Source organism: Megascapheus bottae, chromosome 9, assembly GCF_031878675.1.
Source record: "Megascapheus bottae isolate mThoBot1 chromosome 9, mThoBot2.hap1, whole genome shotgun sequence".
NCBI classification, from domain to species: Eukaryota; Metazoa; Chordata; class Mammalia; order Rodentia; family Geomyidae; genus Megascapheus; species Megascapheus bottae.
In genome coordinates this window covers 53,457,248-53,479,839 of record NC_143517.1, presented here as the reverse complement: position 1 = coordinate 53,479,839, position 22,592 = coordinate 53,457,248, and the positions used below count along the sequence as shown (strand labels likewise).

At 41.3% G+C, this 22,592-nt stretch overlaps 1 protein-coding gene across 3 annotated transcripts in view; it reads right to left on the bottom strand.

Moving 5' to 3' along the window:
- Positions 1–22,592, bottom strand: part of Deptor (DEP domain containing MTOR interacting protein) — a 103,712-nt gene that overhangs the window by 29,372 nt on the left and 51,748 nt on the right. For all 3 annotated transcript variants that reach the window (XM_090339323.1, XM_090339324.1, XM_090339322.1), the window contains exons 4-7: positions 21,842–22,020; positions 6,297–6,482; positions 3,011–3,145; positions 392–462 (exon numbers count right to left, since the gene is read on the bottom strand). In XM_090339323.1, coding sequence (XP_090195449.1) covers positions 392–462; positions 3,011–3,145; positions 6,297–6,482; positions 21,842–22,020 — 571 coding nt within the window. The remainder of the gene's footprint in view (positions 1–391; positions 463–3,010; positions 3,146–6,296; positions 6,483–21,841; positions 22,021–22,592) is intronic.

The following is a 22,592-nucleotide window of genomic DNA, read 5'->3' as shown; positions in this document are numbered from 1 at the left end:
GAGACTTTTGGACTTTTCTTCCCAGGCTGGCTTCAAACCATGATTCTCAGATCTCAGCCTCTTGAATGCCTGGGACTATGGGTATGAGCAAATGGATTCTACCTGTAGACTCTTAAATAGTTTTCAGGATTAATCATAATCCAGAAGCTCTTGCCATTATCTGTATGACCATTTGCCTTCAAAGTCTGCAAGTTACATTAGAATAAGTACATAGTGAAAATCTGCTTTGAAAGGATATTATATAAACCACAAATCTTGTTTTTTAGGGCCCACCTTACAATCATGTTAAAGACAAAAAATGAAACATTAAGGGACATTTTCAATTGAGTCCATAAGCTGATCAACTGGACACACATGTACAGAAAAACAAGCAGGATAGAGTGACCCTTACCGTGAATGTCTTCCTTGCATATGGAGCCCCCGGGGTCAGGAGTTCCTCAGATGTGACAGGTCTCTTCAGCACTGAGAGACAGACACAGTGTCAGCCACAAGCCCTTCCACGGCCTCCTGCCCTCATTCAGCTGAGAGTCACTCACCACCTTGGTGACTACCAATAAACAGAAATGGCAAAGCCTCTTCACAGTTTATGACAGGAAGAAAATATCAGCAAACAGCCCAAAATGGAGCTTAGAGAGGTAGGGGGAAAGGGAGTTCATAAAGAAAAACAACAAACAAACAAAACCAGTGAAGGGAAGAGGTACAAGAATGGCAGGAAAGTCGTCATCTATAAAGAAAACAGCACGACTTCTATGCATTCTAGTTCTGCACTCCTTCCCTCCTGTCCTTCCTTCCTTTTCCTTCTCTCTCTTCCCTTCCTCCCCCTGCCCATTTCCTTCCCTCTTCTTTTTTTTTTTTTTTTTTTTGCCAGTCCTGAGCTTGAGCTCAGGGTCTAGCACTGTCCTTGGATTTTTTCCTCAAGGCTAGAACTCTACCACTTGAGCCTCAGCACCACTTCTGGCTTTTTCTAAGTATATGGTACCGAGGAATCGAACCCGGGTCTTCGTGCATGCTAGGCAAGCACTCTACCACTAGGCCAAACTCCCGGCCCCCTTCCCTTTCTTTTTTATTTTTGGGTTGATACTAGGGTTTGCACTCAGGGCCTTACACTTTTGCTTTTTTTTTCCCCCCTCATTTAAGACACACTTTTACTTCCAGCTGGTTAATTTTACTTTTGCTGGTTAATTGGAGATTTAAAACAAAATCTTGGGGATTTTTTCTGTGGAGGCTGACTTCAAACCTCAACCTTCATATCTCAGACTCCTGAGTACAGGATTACAAGTGTGAGCCACACTACCAGGTTTAATTCTCCCATTTCTTTCCTCTAAATCCCTAAATCTACTCAGGCATTTTAAACATATAAATATACTTAATTTTAGCAGTCTGACAGCCATGCTTCAGATGCTGAACCTCTCACGCCCTACACCCCCAATTTACTGTGCAGGTCTCATACACTCACTGTCCACACTGCTATATGACCTGAGTACTAATACGAGTGACCTTCCCTGAGGAGTCTCCCATACAAAGGCACTGTGCTAGGTGCTACATAGCTGTTATTCACTTAGTCACCACAAGACTAGTAAGTTAGGTTCATCGCTACTCCCTATTTTTATATGTGAGAAAACAAGCATGGAAAAGTTAAATTGTCATGTCTAGGGTTCTAGAGCTAATGAAGGGGTAACAAAAGGAGTGATGAATTTGGGTACTACATGTCCAGGTCTACAATCTCAGGCACTGGATCACTTGGACTCCTGTGCCATGCTGTCTGCAAGTACATGAAGTCTCAGAAGCTCAGAAGACAATGGTATGGAGTGTTCTTCTGTTTCCACTGGCCACTGTTAGCATCAAGCCCACAGGAAGAGCAGCCAGCTCCTGACCTGCCAACTGCCCTGAACTTACCAGAAAATGAACTTTCTTGTGCAGCCTGACCTCATTAAGAACTGGAAAAGCCAGTGTCTCGTACCTGTGCTACATAAGAGGATGAGATCTGAGGATCTTGGCTCAAAGCCAGCCAAAAGGTCTGAGGAAACTCTATCTCTAATTATCAGCAAAAATCTGGGCTGAAGGCATGGCTCATTTGGTGGAGCACTAATTGTGAGAAACAAAAAAATTAAACAACTAGAAAGAGGCTGTCCAAAATAGCCAATGGATTGCAGAACAGGAACATCATTATATCGTGTTTTCTTTCTTTTTTATTTTTAAAAATGGAGTACTAAAGACTTTTAAATTATCATATGTACTGTTTATTTATACTTTTTTTTTTTAGTGCCATTATAAGGGCTTGTGTTCTTCCTTAGCTTTTTCAGCTTTTTGTTGGTTTGGAAACAAGAGTCTCACAGAATTTTCTACCTAAGCTGGCCTGGAACAGTGTTACTCATATTGCAGTCTCCTGAGTAGCTGAGCCACGGTGCCTGGCTAATTAGCATACATGACTTGTAACATTTCAGAATATGTTCACAATATACTCTAATTGCTTCTTAAGACAAATTAGTTGGCAGCCTTTGAGCAGATTTTTTTTCCTTACTGGAATATGAAGATCAGGATGGCTCATAAATAGATTGTGACACTGCAGGGCACCAAGGAGTCACAGGCATAGGTAGCTTTGCAGGCCTGCCTTCTTTCTTCCTTAGGAGGGCTAGGCCCTGGGGGATGCTGGCATTTCCCACAGATTGGAGAGACATTCCGTCGCCTGCTTTGTGAATCCACTGCCCAAACCCCTCTGAAGACAAAGAGACTCCTCTGGGAGAGCTAATGGCAAAAAGGCCTCCAGTGATTTGAGGCACCATCTCATGGAAGAGAACTCTCATGACTAAAGTCATGTATTTCTCTCAGGATCAACCAACCACAAATCGGGCCATGGGTCAGTATAAGGGCCCAGCTAAATCAATGCAGCTGCAGTGCAGTCTCAGCTTGAGGTTGGTGGAAGCCTTTCTTGAGACTTCATTTCAGGTGACTCTTCCCTCCCCCCCCTTCTTTCCCTTCAAGTCAACACTGCCACCCTTCACGTGCTCACCAGACTTGGGGTTGCAGAGCACAGGGGGGCTGCTGCTGAGGGTCGGGCTGCTGCTGAAGTAGCCGCTGCTGCCACAGCTGCTCATGCTGCTCCTCCGCACGGCAGACACGATCTTGATCTCCTTGCTGGGGCTCACTACAGAACAGGAAACATACACAGCAGTGCTTCACTCCCACAGCTCCGGGGCTTTCCCTTCTCTCAGCCTCCATTGCCCTCACTCCCTATAGGGTGAGAATAATGTTATCTTACAGGACTGGTGCAAGGGAAGAATCATGGAATGTGTGGGAACACAGGCTATTATTTCAAGAATTACCAAACCGCTGGGTACCAGTGGCTCACGTCTGTAATCCTAGCTACTCGGGAGGCTGAGACCTGAGGTTCAAAGTTCATCCTGGACAGGAAAGTCTGTAAGACTTTTATTTCCAATAAATCCCTCAAACCCCACCCAAAAAGCCAAAAGTAGAGCTGTGGCTTAAGTGGTAGGTCACTAGATTTAAGCAAAAAAAAAAAAAAAAAAAAAAAGCTTAGGGACAGTGCCCAGACCCTGACTGAGATCAAGACCAAGGACCAGAAGCAAAACAACAACAAAACAGAACAAACAAATAAAGAACCTCTTAACCTGCCCAGGTACAACAGCAGCTTCTGCTTGTAATTCTAGCTGCTCATAAAGAGGTATCAGGAGGATGATCACGGTTCAAGACTAGCCTTGGCAAAAAGATGGGATCCTAAGAGAAAAATAACTAAAGCAAAATAGGCTGGGGGAATGGCTCACTGGTTTCATGCTTGTCTAGCAGATACAAAGACCCTGCATTTAAATCCCAGTGTCATCAAAGAACTACCCAATCAAAGCATTCCCTCCCGGGAGATAAACTCCAAAGGTGGCTATACATGTAATGAATTAATTAACAGTGATGGAATATGCCTACTGGCTTTTATTAAGCCATTATTCATTCAAAGTCACAGAAGTCGTAGCGTAACATACAGAGCACCTATTCAGGAATTCAGAGAGGGACACAGAGCAGTGCTTCAATGCTTTCAGTTGGTTCTTCCTGTCACAGAGCAGGCAAGCTGTCTCACAGGAAATGTCAATAAAGACACAACAAGAAAACTATGGAGAAAGTTCTGTCCACTGCCTGAAACGTGCGAAACCAACAACCCACTGCTGGCATTATGGGATGTCAGTTACTCTAGCTTCTTCCCCATCTGTTCTGGTTGACTAGACCACCTCAAGAAACAGGTAAAGCACTGTAGCCATGAGAAAGGAACTAGCTAGCCTGCATTTTTGAAAGACAAGAGCCTTAGGAGGATACACGGTGTCCTCTAGGCCTGGCCTCGCTGACCTTGGAGCACAGGCTTGGGTTGCTAACCTTTGGCTAGTTTTTATTTTCTCCTAATAGCTCTTGCTTCATTCTGTCCTCCAGCTCAGCTGGGTGTTGAATGTGGGATCTAGAGGGCTTGGGGGCGGGGGCTGGCATGAGCAGGTATTAGGGAATGATAGAGCTGCTGAGCCCCGCTCCGTCCACCCCTTCCAACCTCAGGAAAGCTTTTCAACTGCTCTCTGCCTTTTTTCTTCTCCCTGAAAGGGAGATAAATCCTTTCTCAGTGTTATGCTAAGAATTAAAGGAGAGAATCCATGCTGCTAAGCTTCTCCTAGTGCTTAGTCACAGAAATGTCTCACTATGTAGCATTTTTAAGTGTTCTTATTGTCAATTTCTATTCATACCAAAAGGTGACATTTTCACTTCATGCTGGTTTTAGTTTGGCACTCTTAACCTGAAGACAACAAATTCTTTGACTCAATTCCAAGTTTTCAGAGGACTTGGAAGTATTATTTTCAAGTGGTTCACTCATTGATTTTTTTTCCGTCCTTTTCTTCTTTTGATATTTTAAGACTGTCTTGCTATATAGACCAGGCTGGCCTTGAACTTAAGATCCTCTGGCCTTTGTCTTTGGAGAGCACAGTTACATTATGCGCCACTGTACCTGTTTTTTTTCTGTGTCTGTTTCTCCGCCCCCTCCAGGCGCCGTCCCCCCCCACCCCTTACTTTCCTTCCTTGTTCCTTTCTGAGAATGGCCTTGCTATGGAGGCTACGCTGACACTGAGTTTTTGATCTTTCTGATTCTGCTTCCCAAATGCTGGGATGACAGGTGTGTGATCCACACCTGGCTCTCTCACCTTCTCCTCAGGGTGACGCTTGTTTCAAGTTCCCTTTCCTGTGTGAGTGTCGTTTCCTCTGTGCCTGTCACTCACGGGACTCACAAGCACTAACTGTGAACATGCAACGATTGGCTTTAGGCATAGAACCATTAGTGACTGCACTTTATGCTTTATGAGCTCTTCTTTTCAAGGTTGTTTTTCTTTTCTTGCTTTTTTGGGGGGAGGGAGGGTCAGTTATAGAGCTTGAACTCAAGGCCTGGGCACTTATCCCTGAGTTCTTTTCCCTCACGGCCAGTCCTCTATCTAGTTGAGTGACAGTTCCACTTCCAGCTTTCTAGTAATTAATTGGAGTAGTTAATTCTAGTAGTGAATTGGAGATAAGAGTCTCCAAGGGTTTTTCCTGCCCAGGCTGGCTTTGAACCACAGTCCTCAGATCCCAGCCTCCTGAGTAGCTAGGATTACAGATGTCCTGGATTTACATTTGGCTGCCCCTTAGTTGTTGGTATTTATGCCTTCAGTGGACTTTTATTAATCCCCAAGCCTTTCAAAGTCATTATTAGAAAACCAAATCACATTCTAAATGTGGTATAAGGGTGCATGTCTATAAGCCTAGCACTGAGGAAGCTGAGCTAGTAAGATCATAACTAGATATATAGCAACTTCAAGACCAACTAAGGTTATATGGTGAGAACCAGTCTCATAAGCAAGCAAGTAAACAAACAAACACCAATGGCTCACATTTACAATCCTAACTACTCAAGAGGCTAAAATCCAGAAGGATTAAGGTTCAAAGCTAGCTCAGGTAGAAATGGTCACAATACTCCATCTCCAAAAGAATGAGCAAAAAGCCATGATGGAGGTGTGATTCAAGCGGTAAAGCACCAGCTGTAAGCAAGCAAGCTGGAGACCCTGAATTGCAACCTTAGTACCAGCAAATAAACCAAAGTAAATAAAGCACGAATGAGCCCTTAAGGGGTGGTCTATACTTCAAGTACATAATTTCATCATGACATTTAAAGTTGGTTGCCCAAACTTTTCAAAAAACAGAAACTTCTTAATTATTAATAGAGCAAATTGTGCAGGAGGATAGAATTGCACAAAGGCACACCCACCATGGAGCTTGCATACCTGACATGAAGCTGGTGGGTTTCCGACTGTCATGGCTCTGCTTCCTCAGGCAGAAGGGACTGTCGTGAGCCTCCTGAGAGGAGGGAGACTTCTCATTGAGCAGCTCCATCAGTCTTCGCCTCCGACGGAAATTCATGCGGAACTGGTAGAGAAGGTTGCTGTCCACAAATGGGTGCTTGTTGGACACTGGGGACAAGAAATGACAGAGGAGGAATGTCTGGCATTCTGTGCACCGAGCATTGCAATTGGGGAACTGTAGCCAACAGGGGCAAGAGTCTCAAGAAAGAGCGATGCCACATGGGTTTGTGCTCTGTCCCATATGGTCCCAAATTCTTTCCATGCACTAAAAATATGCCCAATGATTCCTCTGGGAAGCTTTCCCTGACCTCACCTGCAACCTCATCTGTATCCTCTTCCTGGCCTGGGTGCTGTCTCTGAGCTCTTCAGCTCAAGGCTAGCGCTCTACCACTTGAGCCACAGCACCACTTCTGATTTTCTAGTGGCTATTTGGAGGTAAGAGTCTCAGGGACTTTTGTGCCCAGGCTGGCTTTAAACCACAATCCTCAGATCTCAGCCTCCTGAGTAGGTATGATAACAGGGGTGAGCCATCAGCTCCCAGCAGTCCTTCCATTTTTAAATAATAATAGATTCACAGTGAGTTGTAAAAACAAGACAGAAAACATGCATTATACAATTCAATCCATATACATTGCCTAGAATAAGAAAATCTCTGGAGGCAAAGTACATTATTTTTGTTTTCTTTTTTTATCTGCTAGGATCAAGGAAATCTAGGGAAATGTTAGCTCAAGTGTAGGTTTTGGGTTTTTTTTTCTGAGTTGATGGAAATGTTCTAAGATTTCCTGTGATGATCACACTCTGTGAATACGCTAAAACCACTGAATTATATGCATTTTTAAATGAGTGATTTGTATGGGCCACAAAATATATTGCAAGCTCTTAAAAAAATCAATAATGTCAAACAGTACAGGGTCTTCCTGTATGTCCTTCACCCAGATTCTATGCAATGGTGCCATTTTACATAAACAACTAGAGTAGAAGACCACATCTGGACCCTGGCACCATCTATATACCTATTCAGAGACACCAGATTCTATCTGTACTCACTTGTGCATGCATGAGCATGTGTGTGTTTGTGAAATGAATGCTACTTTATCACATTTAACATTTATGTGGCTAACATAATCAAGATCAATAATGATCAAGACACAGAACTGTCCCCTCGTGACAAAGGGGGGGCCCTCCTCTGCCCCAAGATGGCCTTTTCTTCTAAGTTCTGAATGTCTGGCAACCATAATATGCTGTCTATCACTAAAATACTATCAGTCTAAGAAAAATAAAATAAAAATATATGACATAGCGGACAACAAATAAAAATATGTCATAGGGAAAATAATGAAAAAATCTATCATGGGGGGAAACAAAAACAAAAAAAGGAAAAAAGAAAAAAAAACTACGCCATGGAAGGAAAAATGCTATCATTCTGAGGACATTATAGAAATGGAATCACATAGTATGTCATCCAAGATTGATGCTTCAAGAGTGAATTCAAGGATAAATTATACTACAAAAGATACTTCAAGGATAAATTATACAACAAAATATTGTTCAATATTTTATGAAATTGTAGGTAAAATAGAAAGGAAAAATACTCACTACTGGCAACTTTTTTGGATTATGACATAGAAGATTCAATAAACTAAATTCAAGAGAAATAATTAATGTACTCTGCTACGAATCACGTCTACTCCTTTCTTTGTAACATTAACTCATTCATGGCCTGCTTTGACATTTCACAAACGGCATTATATCCTTCCTAGGCCAACACCAACAAACACAACCTAAGGTTGTATCTGTACATATGCACAGTTCTCAATGCATAAGTCTTCTAGTCTCATTAATTGTGAGGACTAAGTGGGGAATTTTTCAAAATGAACAGATTAGTAGCATCTTTAAATTACTGCCAATAGACAGGCGTGGTGGTGCTTACCTGAAGCTCTAGCACTGGAAGGTAGAAGTAGAATAGGAAGAGTTTGAGACCAAGTTGGGCTTCATAGTGAAATCCTGATTTCATCAACAACAAAAAAATCCAATGCCCATTTTAAAAATACTTGACATTTATAAGGGATTTTATTGGAGTTTCAGAATGTGGAGTTCCCATAAAAGTAGAGTACAACGGACCATTAACATTTAACTTAATGATTCATTAGGGTGACTCAGAGATTTCAAGTAGAAATAAACTCTTCACTTTGGCCAAATGAATGTTGGCTTTAAAGACAAAAACACTTAAGTCAGTGGTAAGTTCTGCATTTTCTTAGTAAACAATCCATTCTGGAACTTACAAGTGCTTTACCTAATGCAATCTGGAACAAAAAAAATAAGCCAATTATATTTTGATGTGATAACCACAGTTATTGACTCTCCCTTCCTTTCTTTTTTCTGGCTTCCTTGTGAATAGTTGGAGTGTTACATAAATTTAAGATGCTACTATAGTCGATAACACATAATAATATTTTGTGGGTAAGTTTTTAAAAAATTTCTAGCCATCATCTTTTTTGAATGTACTAATATAAAAAATTCTCAGGGAGACTTTGGCAACAATATCTGAAGTTACAATCTGCACAGTATTCTGTATACAATTATTAACACCTGTTGCATGTCTTGGCATCTCAAATTGCATAAAATATTGGTTCTGGTGTTAACTATGTCCAGAAAGGCAATATGAATATAAGAAATCTCATAATACATAAAGATATACTAAAGTATTTTTATTGCTAGGGAAACAGCTCAATATTGAATAGTTGCCTAGGAAATAGATCACCAGAACTTCAAGGGGTAAAAGTATACATATATCTAGGTTTATATATTTATATATAACAATATAATATAGCATGCATTATGTTATATAATATGTAATACAATATTATATATGATATATATATATGGAGAGAGAGAGAGAGAGAGAGAGAGAGAGAGAGAGAGAGAGAGAGAGAGAGAGAGAGAGAGAAATAGAGAGACAAACAGTTTTACGATATAGCTCAGGCTGGCCTTGAGAGAGACAGACTGTTTTACTATGTGGCTGTTTTACTACAGGCTGGCTTTGAACTCAACATCCTCCTGCCTAAGCCTTTTAACTAGTTAGGCTTAAAAGCATGTGACGTTTGCTCAGCTAAAAAGAAGCATTTCTAGCTGCAGTAGGAATTCTACTGCTAATCTAGCCTGGGTCTCCTCTAGCTTTAATTACCTGCCCACAATTTAATTCATAAGCAGCCTCTCCCTTCTCCCTCCTCAGCTTTAGACTACTTACTGCCAAAAGCAGTGGTAAGACACATGCTTAAATTAAAATAGCGTTTACATATTACATAATGAAAAACAGATTGTAAACACTCAATAAATTATGCTTTTATTATTTTACAACCACTTGTTTTTATGGTTATTGCCATTTGCTGAATACGTACGGCCATTCAGCTTATGAGATTTCAATTTTATTACATTATATTTAATGTCCCATTTCAATTTCTAAGGACTTAAAAACAGCCACATTTCCCCTCTGTGGAAAGAAGTTCCCGCAGGCAATCTCCACATAGAATATGGGGACAAGTGCATACATCTCTGCTTTTTCTTCTTTCTCATTAAGAGTTTAATGCCATAAGCACCACTTTTCCCATCTTTTTTTTTTTGGTTGCCATTGGGTTTTGGGTGTTTTTTCTGGTGCTAGTACTGGGGCTTGAACCCTAAGATTGGCACTCGATCATTTGAGCCACAGCTCCACTTCCAGGTTTTTGCATCTCACAGATTTTCTTTCAGGGCTAGCTTCCAATAGTGATCCTCAGATTTCAGCATTCTAAGTAGCTGGAAGCACAAGCGTGAGCCACTCGCTCCCTGTTCATTGTGTGTGTGTGTGTGTGTGTGTGTGTGTGTGTGTGCGCGGTGTGTGTGCAATCCTAAGTGTAATGTATATAACCCTAGCTTCAAACCCTGATGAAGTGGAATTGGAGGGCAATTTGGTCCATATAGCAAATTCCTATCCTCTTTGAGCTACACAGTGAGAGCTTTCCTCTAAAAGCCAACCAGCTATCAAAACCTGGAGTGCAGGTAGTAAGCCCTAGTTTGGCACCAATATATCATGTTCAACTGATTTATTCTACATATAAGCATCTGATGAGTGTCGCACCCTTCTGTCTTAACACCAGCAAAAAGAAAAAAAAAAAAGAATGTCAATGTTAAACTGAAACCCTTCCATACAACTACTTAAACATAATAAATTGTGTGTGTGTGTGTGTGTGTGTGTGTGTGTGTGTGTGTGTGTGCATTTGTAAAGCCGGGCACCAGAGGCTCCTGCTGTCAGTCAGGATATGGATTCAAAGCCATCCTATGCAGACAAATCTGTGAGCTTTTTCTCTCCAGTTAACTAGCAAAAAGCTTGAACTAGAGGCATGGCTTTAAGGGGGAGCGCACCAACTGTAAATAGAAAAGGCCCAATGAGAGTAAGAGGCCCAGCCAAGTTTATACTGAGCTACATCCTCAGCCCCTCAATTCCTCCCTCCCTTTCTTTGTGGTACTGGGATTTGAACACAGGAGTCTTGCACTCAGCTTAGTCACTCTTGGCCGGTGCTCTACCACTTGGGCTAGGTCTCCAGCCAAGTTTTTTGCTCCTTAATTGCAAATGGACTTTCTTGTCCCAGCTGTCTTTGAAACTCAGTCCTCCAGGTCTCAGACTAATGAACAGCTTAGGATTATAGGCCTGCTCCATCAACATCTGCCTTTTTGGTTCTTTTTGTGGTGATAGACTGAAAGCCGGGGTCTCATACACGCTGTCAGCCTGGGTCCACCAAGCTACACTCCTAGTCTAAAATTAACAATACTTTTTGGTAGGTCATGGGGCTTGAACTCTGGGCCTGGGCACTGTCCCTGAGCTCTTCAGCTCAAGGCTATGGTGTCCTACCCCTGGAGCCACAGCCCCACTTCCCATTTTCTAGTGTTTAATTGGAGATAAGAGTCTCAAGGATTTCAGTGCCTGGGTGGCCTTGAATCGCAATCCTCAGATCTCAGCCTCCTGAGTAGTTAGGATTACAGGAGTGAGTCACAGCACCTGGCTAAATTAACAATGTTTTAATCAACCATTTTATAATTTGGGGGAATCTCCAAGCCTTCTCTTTTGCTTTATTGGGATTTTCTAGGGGACTGACATGCTTGGTGTTAAAAATGGATTAAAATAGCAAGAGCAGACATCAGGAAAAACAGCCAGAAAGTTAAGGCTATGTAAATAGAGATTTTGTTTCTTAGAAATTTGAGGCTATATAAGTATGAAAAAAAAAACACCCTGATAAGTAGAAATAAAAACTAATCACTGGGCCGGGAGTTTGGCCTAGTTGTAGAGTATTTGCCTAGCATGCATGAAGACCTGGGTTCGATTCCTTGGTACCACATACATAGTAAAAGCTGGAAGTGGTACTGTAGCTCAAGTGATAGAGCTCTAGCCTTGAAAAAGCCCAAAGACCATGCTCAGTCCCTGAGTTCAAGCCCCAGGATTGGCTAAAAAAAAAAAAAAAAAAAAGAACAACAACAAACCCTGATCACTATTTACTTATGTATCTTCAGTTTTCAGAAAGCACAAGAGCTATGTCACTTTGTTTACCAAAATCACGGTAACACAATACTGATGTGTGTGTGTGTGTGTGTAATATGGTTACCTATCTTCCCTTCTCAATTATCAGGATAATTTTAGCAGACACAAAGAAATAAAAGAAGCTCATTATCTAAAAATTTGCCATCTTGAGCTCTATAAGTTGGGCTGAACAGTAAGAGGCATTTGGGTTACTTATCTAGTGGGAAGGCAGAAGGTCACAGACTTTCACTGGTCCTTGAGATGTTGGCTGGAAAGTGGTGTGCCAAGATAGGCATGTTGCAATCAGCCAATGAAATGCAATAGTACAGTGAGCATGGGGAGCGGATAAGCTCTGTGCTATTCCCTGCGTGGCACTGCATGGGAACACTTGAAAAACATGGTCATGGATTTGGGAACACAGTTTAACAGAGTAAAAAGAGGACTCAAAGAAAATAAGGCTGATGCCTATTGTATGAGATGAAGAAAGATCTTCAAGAACAGGGCTAAGTTGAGATCTGTGACAAAAGCTGCAAACCATTGTCAAAGTGAAGCAGCAATCAGGGTCAGGAGTAGTTATGAACTTCAAGGATTCACACATTTCTCCTTCAGACTTCATCTTTCCAGAAGGCAAACAAACTGAATACTCAACGTGCTGTAAAATATCCCTGCCAAAAACAGGAAATGAGCTTTGTATATCCAGGAGTGGAGTTACAGCTTTGTCTCTCAGAGTTCAAGCATTGGTTCAAGTTAGTATTTTATGTTACATGTTGTTTTTTAGTTTTTTTAATATTGTCTAGATTTTACATCATATTAAGATTATGTGCTTGTCCATGCATTGAAACAAAATATAAACAGACCATGAATTAGAACAGAAAGCTTTTTTTTTTTGCTACTCCTGGGGCTTGAATTCAGGACCTGAGCACTGTCCTTGAGCAGCTTTTTCAAGGTTAGAGCTGTACCACTTGAGCCGTAGCACCATTTCCGGCTTTTTTCAGTGTATGCAGTAACGAACAATTGAACCCAGAGCTTTGTGCATGCTGGGCAAGCACTCTACCAGTAGGCCACACTCCTGCTCCTGGCCCCAAGCTTTTTCTTTTTCTTTTTTCCTGTGCCTTGGGGCTTGAACTCAGGGTCTTAGGCACTCACTGTCATTTAGCTTTTTTGCTCAACCACTTGAGTCACAGCTCCGCTTTAGGTTTTTTGGTGGTTAACTGGCGATAAGAGACTTAATGGACTTTCCTGCCTGGGCTGGCTTTGAACTGAGATCCTCAGAGCTCAGCCTCCTGAATAGCTAGGATTATGAGTGGGAGCCACTGCCACCCAGCAGAACGTTACTCTTTACAGAAACCCAGGCTGGTCTTCAACTCCTAATTACTCACTTCAAACCCTCCTAAGGGCAGACAGTAGTTGAAGGACTCATTTCCCAAAGCAGCAAAAGTCCTTTATTGAAGAAGATAAAGCAGTTGTTTTTGAGTGTCTTACCTCACATAAGGACAGGGCTAGGTACTTGAGATACAGTTCTCCAAAGGCATAACAACAGTGAGTCACAGGCTAAAATAATTACTTCCTCAGCACTGACAACATTAAGGAGAGGATGTGAAAGCAGGAAATTGATTTTAGAGCATAAAGTCCTACCAGCTAATATTACTAAAACAAAGCACTTTACATGTACCAAGTTATTACATACACTTCAGCTTTCTTAATTGACTGAAGCGAGTAGAGAACATGGAAAAAAAAGGATGAGAATTAACTTTAGCAAAGATCAGAATAAATAAAAATCAAAACATGGTTCCTGCTGCTTCCATGTGCTATTGCCAGAAATGGAAAGATTTAAAGAAGAGAGACAGAGAGAGGGTCACACTATGTGTTATTTTTCTCTACACATCACTAAGTAATAGCTGTGTGCATTCCAAATACTAATAGTCTTTCTTATTAGCGATAATAAAGGTTGGTTTTTCAGAAATGGGGTTGTTTTTCAGAGCTCAGATTTGCTGTTAAGGACAAGGAGATCTAAAAGCAAAACTATTTTGTCTAGCAAATGGAATACACTGGGTACATAATTTAATGAATAGAATCTGTAACTTTATGGGAATTGTTGGTATAAATCCAAAGGCCTCTTCAAAGCACCTCAGTGTTGAGTTCATTTAACAAAGTAACGCACACACATTCACATTAGGCTGAAATATAGTTTAATGATAACAGCACTTTCCATGTGTACTTGCCCTGGGTTCCAAGCTTAGCACTGCTGAAAGAACAAGAACAAATTAAGAATGTAAAAAACTGAAGCTGTAAATAAATAGACCTTAATAGGCTCTAAGTAATAAATGACAATAGAGAATTGAATGTAAATATAGTCTGGAAGCCACACACTAGCAGATTCATGGAACATTGTGCCTCTGTTCTTTATAAGAACCAAACAAGTATAAAAAATGCTTAGCAGGCCCAGAACCAGTGGCTGAGTTGTGAGAATTGTGGTTTGAAGCCAGTCTGGGCAGGAAAGTCCATAAGACTCTTATCTTCAATTAACCACTAAAAGGCTAGAAGTATAGGTTGGAGATTTAGCACTTAGAGAAAGAACACTTGGGGCTGGGAGTTTGGCCTAGTGGTAGAGTGCTTGCCTAGCATGCAGGAAGACCCAGGTTTGATTCCTTGGTACCACATAAATAGAAAAAAGCCGGAAGTGGTGCTGAGGCTCAAGTGGTAGAGCTCTAACCTTGAGAAAGTCCAAGGACAGTGCTCAGGCCCTAGGCTTAAGCCCAGGACTGGCAAAAAAAAAAAAAAAAAAAAAAAAGAACACTTGCCTGGTAAGTGGAAGGCCCTCAGCTGGGGGGCAGGGGGAAGGAGCTGTAATAAGAGCTATGACTCAAGTGGTAGAGCACCAGCCTTGAGCAAAAAAGCCAAGAGACAGCATTCAGGCCCTAAGTTCAAGCCTCATGACACATATGGATACACACACACACACACACACACACACACACACACACACACACACACTGCGTCTCAGGCAGTGGAGACCAATGGCTCAGACCTTGGACTTTGTAGTCAGATACTCTGGTCCTGTTTTACCCATCCATATATGGGAAAGAAAGAAGACATGACTAAAATTCTTGTGCTAAGGAAGGAGAGTATTTGCTGGTATAGCTTCAGCTGTCTATAGGTATCTCATTGGCCCTGGAAAATAGCAATGTCTAGAATCACAGTCACGAAGGAACCAAAGTTGCTGAGTTAAGGGACTCAAAATGAGATGTATATTCCCAATATGCATGCCATGCTGACTTCCAAAAGATCTCCAAGATGGCCTCTAAGCCACGTGTCAGTGAGCATTTGAAATGGGGTCAATCCAGGTTAGGTACTGGTGGCTCACACTTGTAATCCTAGCGACTCTGGAGGCTAACACCAGAAGACCTCAATTCAAAACCAGATCAGGGACAAAGGTCCATGAATTCAACTTAAATTCTCCCATAGCTCATGAGTTTAAATGGCCAGTCATATTGCTAGCAATTGCTCCAGTATATTCATTCTCAGACTTATCTCTTCTTGGCTGGTATGGGGATAAGCAGTGGGCATGGGGTAGGGAGGCAGAAAGAAGATTCAAACAAAAAAAGCCACCCCAAATGTACTGAGACAGGAGTACCAGCTAGGAGAAAGGGAGTTCAAATAAGGGACACAGAATCCAGAGCTATGAGTGGCCAGTGGGGAGATTTCTAAAAGAATCATGAAAGCTGGCAAAGTGGTAAGGATGGTGTGGCCGTCTGTAAACCACCTTATATCTGCTCAAGAGGAGCTTGCATCCCAAACAGGATCCCCTGTCTACAGCCCCCAGTCTCCCAGCAGGAGGGAGAGGCTGACACAAAGATCTGGTCCAGATTCACAAAAGGGTGAGAGAAAAATGAACATGAGAGGATGGAAGAGGCTCCCAACTTTTTCTCTTGCTGTCCCCCATCTTCCTCTCCTTCCCCCCACATTGACTGTAGGCCAGTGACCAAGCACAAGTCTCATCAACACTGGACAACAGGAGGCCAAGGGCAAGTCTATCAGCACCGAACAAGGAGAGGTTAACTCCACCTGGCTCCCTGACCAGAAGTCAAGGGGCAAGGCAGTCTCCATGATTACCTCTGGGCTAGCTTTCAACCACAATTTTCGGATCTTAGCCTCTAGAGTAGCTAGTGTGTGATTACTGGTGTGAGCTACCAGTGGCTGGCTCTGTGTAATGTTTGTTGTTCTTTTGTTGTTTGGGGTTTTTGTTTTGTTTTTCCTGAAATATTTTGCAGTCACCATTGGTTGAATCCATGGATGCAGAATCCATGAATGGAAAGGGCCAACATACACTTCCATTGCATAGAGATCGATGTGTTTGTGTCTTAAGACTTCCTTGCACTCTGATAAAGGGGAATGTTTGAGTAACCTGTGCACTACACATTTCAGGACAAGCTCCCAAGCCACATGGGACAAAGTCATCCTAATGTTAAGAAGGATAGAAACACTCAGAGTCATAGCACTTTGACAAGAAAAACTAACATATGAGTAAGACTCTTCTTTTGGAAAAGTATACCACATGAGGTACCTTTCATACTTCGTAAAAAGAAAAAAAAAAGATTTAGGCCTGCTGTTGCTACAAATTTGTTTTCCTTAAACTAAAGATCAACAGTCTAATGTGTGCCAACCCACCCTGCTCCCTGGTATTTATATTACAACAATGTTCTGGCTGCATCTCCTTTTCCTCTTGTTTTGAATGCAGCTATCATAAAAGGGGAAACAGAGCCAAAGCATGGAAGAGAACACAGTGGGAAAATTCCCAGCAATTCTAAAGTGAGAAAGTAAAAATTATAATGGAGTCTGGACACTGAAAAAAAATTTTTTTAAATCTGACACAAAAAAGGGCAAATTCTGCACATTTTACAAAGCAACAAAAACAAAAATGTTCCACAAATATAGGGAAAATGTCAGTGTTGTTAGTCATCAGAGAAATGCAACTCAAAACTACAATGAGATATTATTGTATTTCATCCTAATTCTAATAGATTAAAAATATATAATTTGTCAGGATACAGGGGAAAAAAAAGGAACCTTTGTATCAGTTGCTGGAATATAAATTAGTGTAGTCACTAAGGTAATCAATATGGAGGAGTCTCAAAAACCTAACCGTAGTCATTTCTTCGTATTAGATAAGGGCAGGGGGGACAACAACAACTAAAATCATATGATCCAGTTTATCTCACTCTTGGGTATACAGCAGAAGGAGATGAAGTCAAGGAACCAGGCGTGCCTGCATGCCTATGGTTAGTGTGGCACTGTTCACAATAGCTAATATTTATTATGCAGGATTACTATGTCAATGGTAAGAGTGAACATGTTTTAAAATTGTTAAATGTAAGATTATATATTTGAAATCTTACATGTGGAAAATAGTATAAGAAAATATTCTATTCAGTTTTTGTTTTGTTTGAGATAAGGTCTCACTATCTGGCCTGGAACTCATTAAGTTGCCCAGGCTGGTTTGGAACTTGTGATCCTCCTGATTAATCTCTTCAAGTGCTGGGATTACGAGTATGGGCCGCCTTATCCTATCCTATCCTTTCCTTTCCCTTCTTCGTTCCCTCCCTCCCTTCCTTCCTTTCTTCCCTCACTCCTTCCTTCCCCTCCTTACTTTTTCTTTTAAATAAATTACCTAATTAGTTTCTCTAGGCCATTCCAGATGTAGGTGGACTCTGCCAATGACCTTGATTACTGGAAAGATGCTATCATGCTATCAGTTCCTACTGGGAGTGGCAGCTAGCCTCTCTAATTCTTCTTGGCTCTCAAAGTCAATGTCTCGGCTGGGATGGGATAATCCTAACTACCCTCAGGCAGCTGGGAAGGACTGGGAAAAAAAATTCCTATGTGTAAAACTGCTTTGTGTATTGCAAATGGAATGTAAGGGTCTATTTCAAACCAAAGCACAAGAAAGAGGGCTTTATCACGTGTGGACATTGTTGAGTGCTCTGATCATAGATGTTCCGAGGAAATATCTGGCCCAGGCAAGGCAGAAGTAGCTTGATTATCCAGGGTCAGCGGCTGCAGCTGTGAGCAATTTACCCACACGATTATCTGACCTCCCTGCTCAGTTGGGGGAAACACTGAATGAGAGCAAAGGAAGTGTTATCAGCCCATTTGTAAGGGTTGCACAAAAATCCTAAGAACTTTGTCACTGTTCAGGAAAAGTGAATCTTGCAGATTTTATGGACTGTCATTTTTTTTTTACACTTACAACATCTGCTAGCTGATGCAATATTAATTGAGGGCTTTTCGTAGTTCAGTGGGGCTGATAATTAGCATCTATTTTTTTTTTTTAAGTGGTGAAGTGGCAGGCTCTCCACCTAGACTGGCTTGATTTGAATCTTGAATGAACCACTTAGCAACTCTCATTTCCAGCAACTACCTTAACCTCACAATGAGAATGATTTGGACACCTGACTCAGTGACTGAGAGGAATAAACAAGTATAATAGGACGTGTGTTACAGTAGTGGCTGGCAAGGAGCAGGGGGTTTCTGAATGTCCACTATTACTTGGAGGTGACTAGATCATGTTAAAACAGCAAGCAAAGGACTGCAACCAAAGTGGGGTATTGTGCTGAGAACTTTTTTTGTGTGTGCTGAGAACTTCTGCTCAGAGCTACCATTGAATTCTGAGCAGGAAAGAGTTCAAGACTCAAATACTACACAAATCCTACCTGCATGGACGGCCTGTGGCTAGCACTTGGGAAGTTAGCTGTTGGAAGGTTTTTAACTATCTGATAAGGCCCCTCTGCCCACTCAAAGCACTGCCCTGTGCTGTCTCAGCCTTCTCATGCAGTTTGCTAAGACACAGTGTGATTCTTAGGGAGAATGTCTACTTTCTTACGGAGATTCTGCAAGCTGGAGTGTGTCCACAGGAGCACTCATCAGAGAAGCCGTTGGCCTCTGAGTCCCCACAGAGCTTCCCCAGCACAGACATTGAACTTAGACAACCTAGGCATCATGCTGGGGTCAGGAGCTAGTTCAGAGCCGCCACATAAGCAGGCTGTGCCTGGATCTGATTTTTTTTTTCTCTTTTTGATCCTGCTGTGTATCTATCCACTGTAATACATCTTAGCTACGAGTATAAGAATATAGTGAATCCTTCTAGTATGATAGTACATATGCAGTTGAAGACTTTGGGGATGTGAGGGAGGTCTAATTTCACAAACTCCCCAAACATGAGGAATGGGGAAAGCAAGAGGTAGACATGGTTACTCAGATAATGTCAAGAGCTGGGGTCTAAAGCTCCCATTTTTCCTATAATCACCCCTAGTTCCATTCTGCCAGGCACCCATGTCCAACCACAAATATTACCAGACCAAGGCAAATTTCTTCACGAGGTAATGTGCCTATGGAGCTACTGGCTAGCTATGTAACCCTGGGAAAATATCTTCAAGGACCTGAATCTCAGATTTTTTCACTGTATAGTAATACCAGTGTCACTGGATTGCTGCAAGCATTTAATGAGATCCATATATACAATAAGTAAATTATATGTGAAGCTCATACATATTAGCTACCCAATATATTAAAAACTTAAAAGTATTTAGCCTAGACCCTAATGTATGGTAAATATCAATGCATTAAAACATTAGATAAATATGTACATATGTGGTCAACCTCTCTGTGTATGAGTTTACACACATACACACACAGACACATGTACATAAATATGCATGTAAGATGATTGCTCTAACAGATTGTGTCTTGAAGGAAGCATATTATTCACTCTCAACCGACAAAGCTAGTTAGGATTTCATAAGAGAACTAGACTTTTACACCTTCTGAGTTCAATTATGGAAGCCACTTTTTTTTTCCTTTCCTGAAACCTTCTAGCTAAAGCCTACAGGCTAACATTCTTTAATGTTTAACCTCTGAAGCTAATTATTAGCTAGAGAATAGAAAGCTTTGCTTAGGACACTTCCCAGTATTTACCTAGAGCTCTAACACACACAGTGTGGTCACATTTCTATAACTCCAAGTTAGTCATCCATTAAGGGACTGCTGTGCTGAGAAAATGGCCTTCTTTTAGAAACCCCAATGTCTATATATAGAAGAGTGAATCCTCCTAAGAGCATGAAAAACATTCTTCTGTGGTTAAGACTGCTATTAATAAGGCCTTCATTTTACCCTTTACATTGGACCATGATGGCGCTAGTGTTTATAGCATTATAAAATTATACTTAATTGGGGAGTAATTACTTATTGCTTGGAAGTCATCTGAAAATAATTCATGGCATCGCTGTCTTCTCTCCTATAGGAGGAGTCAGTATATCATAGTGCAAGCAGATGGATGGGTCAGAGAACTTGCTGTCACCTGACTTCCTCTGTCTGGAACCAAGATGACAGAATAAATTCTAACCTGAACACATAGAGGAAAACCTTAGTCACTCTAACCAACTCCAAGCTCACACTTACTTGTACTAATATCCACTTAGATATTATTTCTTGAATGGTCTCAAATTCCTTAACCTATTGGTGCCGTCATTTCCTGGGCTGTAAAATGAAGGGAGTTCAACAATTTGGCCCTAGTTGAGTGCTGGTGGTTCACACCTACAAACGTACCTACTCAGGAGGCTGGGATGGGAGAATCATGGTTCCGCAGCCAGCCTGGGAACAAAAGATCTCCAATTAACCAAAAAAATTCTGGACTGAAGGAATGGCCCGAGTGGTAGAGTTTCAGCTCTGAACAAAGAAGTCAAGCAAAAGCTCAAGGCTCTGAGTTCAAGCCCCAATAATAACAACTAAATAGTGCCATAAAAAAGCTTGACATCTCTATCTCCATTTTAGATTTGTCTCTACTGAGTCTCTCTCTCCCCTGCAATAATTTTGGTTGTTAGCTGGGTCTTCTTCCACAACAGAACTCCTGAATAAAGTCAATAACTTATGCCAAAGAGACTGTACCCTGGATCGAAAGTAACCATCTTACCAGAAGCAGATTATTCCCTGTAGGGATGACAGCAATACCATTTTTGGTTCTTTGGAACCCAAACCAAGAGAATAATCAACCAGACCACACTTTGCCTGGAACTATTTAATTATGCATACTTTTTTCTTTTGCCCCAATTATTTCTCTATTTAAACCTAAATCTCCTTTCTGTGTCAGGAAGATGAGTTGAAATGCTTACTTTTGTCTCATACTCACTTTGCCCACAGCTTTCCTCTGCCACACAATAACTCTCTTTTTTCTGCCCTTCCCACTGCTGGTCTTTTTGTCCTACCAGGTGAGTGGAACCTCTGGAGGGTAAGGCCTCTGGACTAGTCTTTCAATTATATACCCAGATGAGCCTTTCTCCAATTCCTGGCCCACAAACTGTGTGGATAGATTTATTGTTTTATAACATTACATTTTTGCATATGGTTATATATGAAGTATTTAGGTAATGGTTATGCAACAAAAAGAGAATTAGAACAATTCTTAACCAGGAGTTCTACTGTATCATTATGATTCAGCTCTATAAAGAAAAGTGTCAGTTTTATGAAGTCTCTTTGGTTTGACTTTTCATGTTGGCAGCTTATACCATGGTTGAGGGAATTTTCACTTACCCCTCCCAGGGTATCTATTTCCCAAGCAGAACTTGACTAGGTGACTTGTTTTGTCCTGTTGGATAAGGAGTTGTGATGTTATATCATCACATCTGAGCTTTAGGAACTCTGCCTGTTCTCTAGCTTCTAGTGAAACACTTACAAAACCACTCTATCCCCTTAGCCTGGGTTTTAGAATGAGAATCTGAACTTGAGTCTCAACATGGAAACAAGGCAAACTGCATCCAAAGAGAAGTGTCAGTGACCAGTGAGTAAGAAAGAGGTGCTTATTACTGTTGTAAGCCAAAGGATTACAGGGGTATTTGTTATTACAGCAAATGCTGACCAATGCACTCACCATGCTGTATGATGCCATGGTCCATAAGTCGATGGCAAAGCTGTTCTGCTTCTTTCCTTGTTGTGGCCTCCCCTTCCTGAACCAGCCAATCTAAGAATTCTGATGCCATGAAAGTACGCTCATACTTGACTCCTTCTTCTTCCCTCGGCTGTAGAAGTGTGTTTTCAGGGCTCATCAGCCTGGGGGAACAAACAAAGAGGGAGAAAATAAAGCAAAGCCACACAAAAGGAAAACAGCTCATTTGAAATCCTACATCATAGGTTTCTGTGAAGTATTGCAAGAAGGTGTCAGACAGGCAGATGTGGCTGCACGTGCTACCATAAATGTTAGTTCTAAGGGGATCAGCTTCAGAAAATAAGAAGCATTTTTTTTCCTGGTAATTAGAAGGGGGGAAAAAAAAACCTAGAAATGTAATCTAAAAGTCTACCATTTCAAGTCAGTCATTTAAGAAAAGGGAGATACAAAATTAAGGGTACAGTTCAGTGATAGAGAGCTTTGTCTAGTGTGTGCATGGTCCTAACTTAACATTCCCTGCCCTGAAAAAGGAAAGGAAAGAGGGAGGGGGGAGGGAGAGAGGAAGTTACTTGAAATCTACAAGCTATTAGTTAGGAATACTCTATACCTTTCTAAAAGGCTTAACTTCCTTCTTATGGCCATTATTCCATTCCCCAAATCACCTAAATTACTGGGTTAAGAAGATCACTAACCAATTGTGCTAGCATAGAGCTAGAAGCCTAGCACTCAGAAGGCT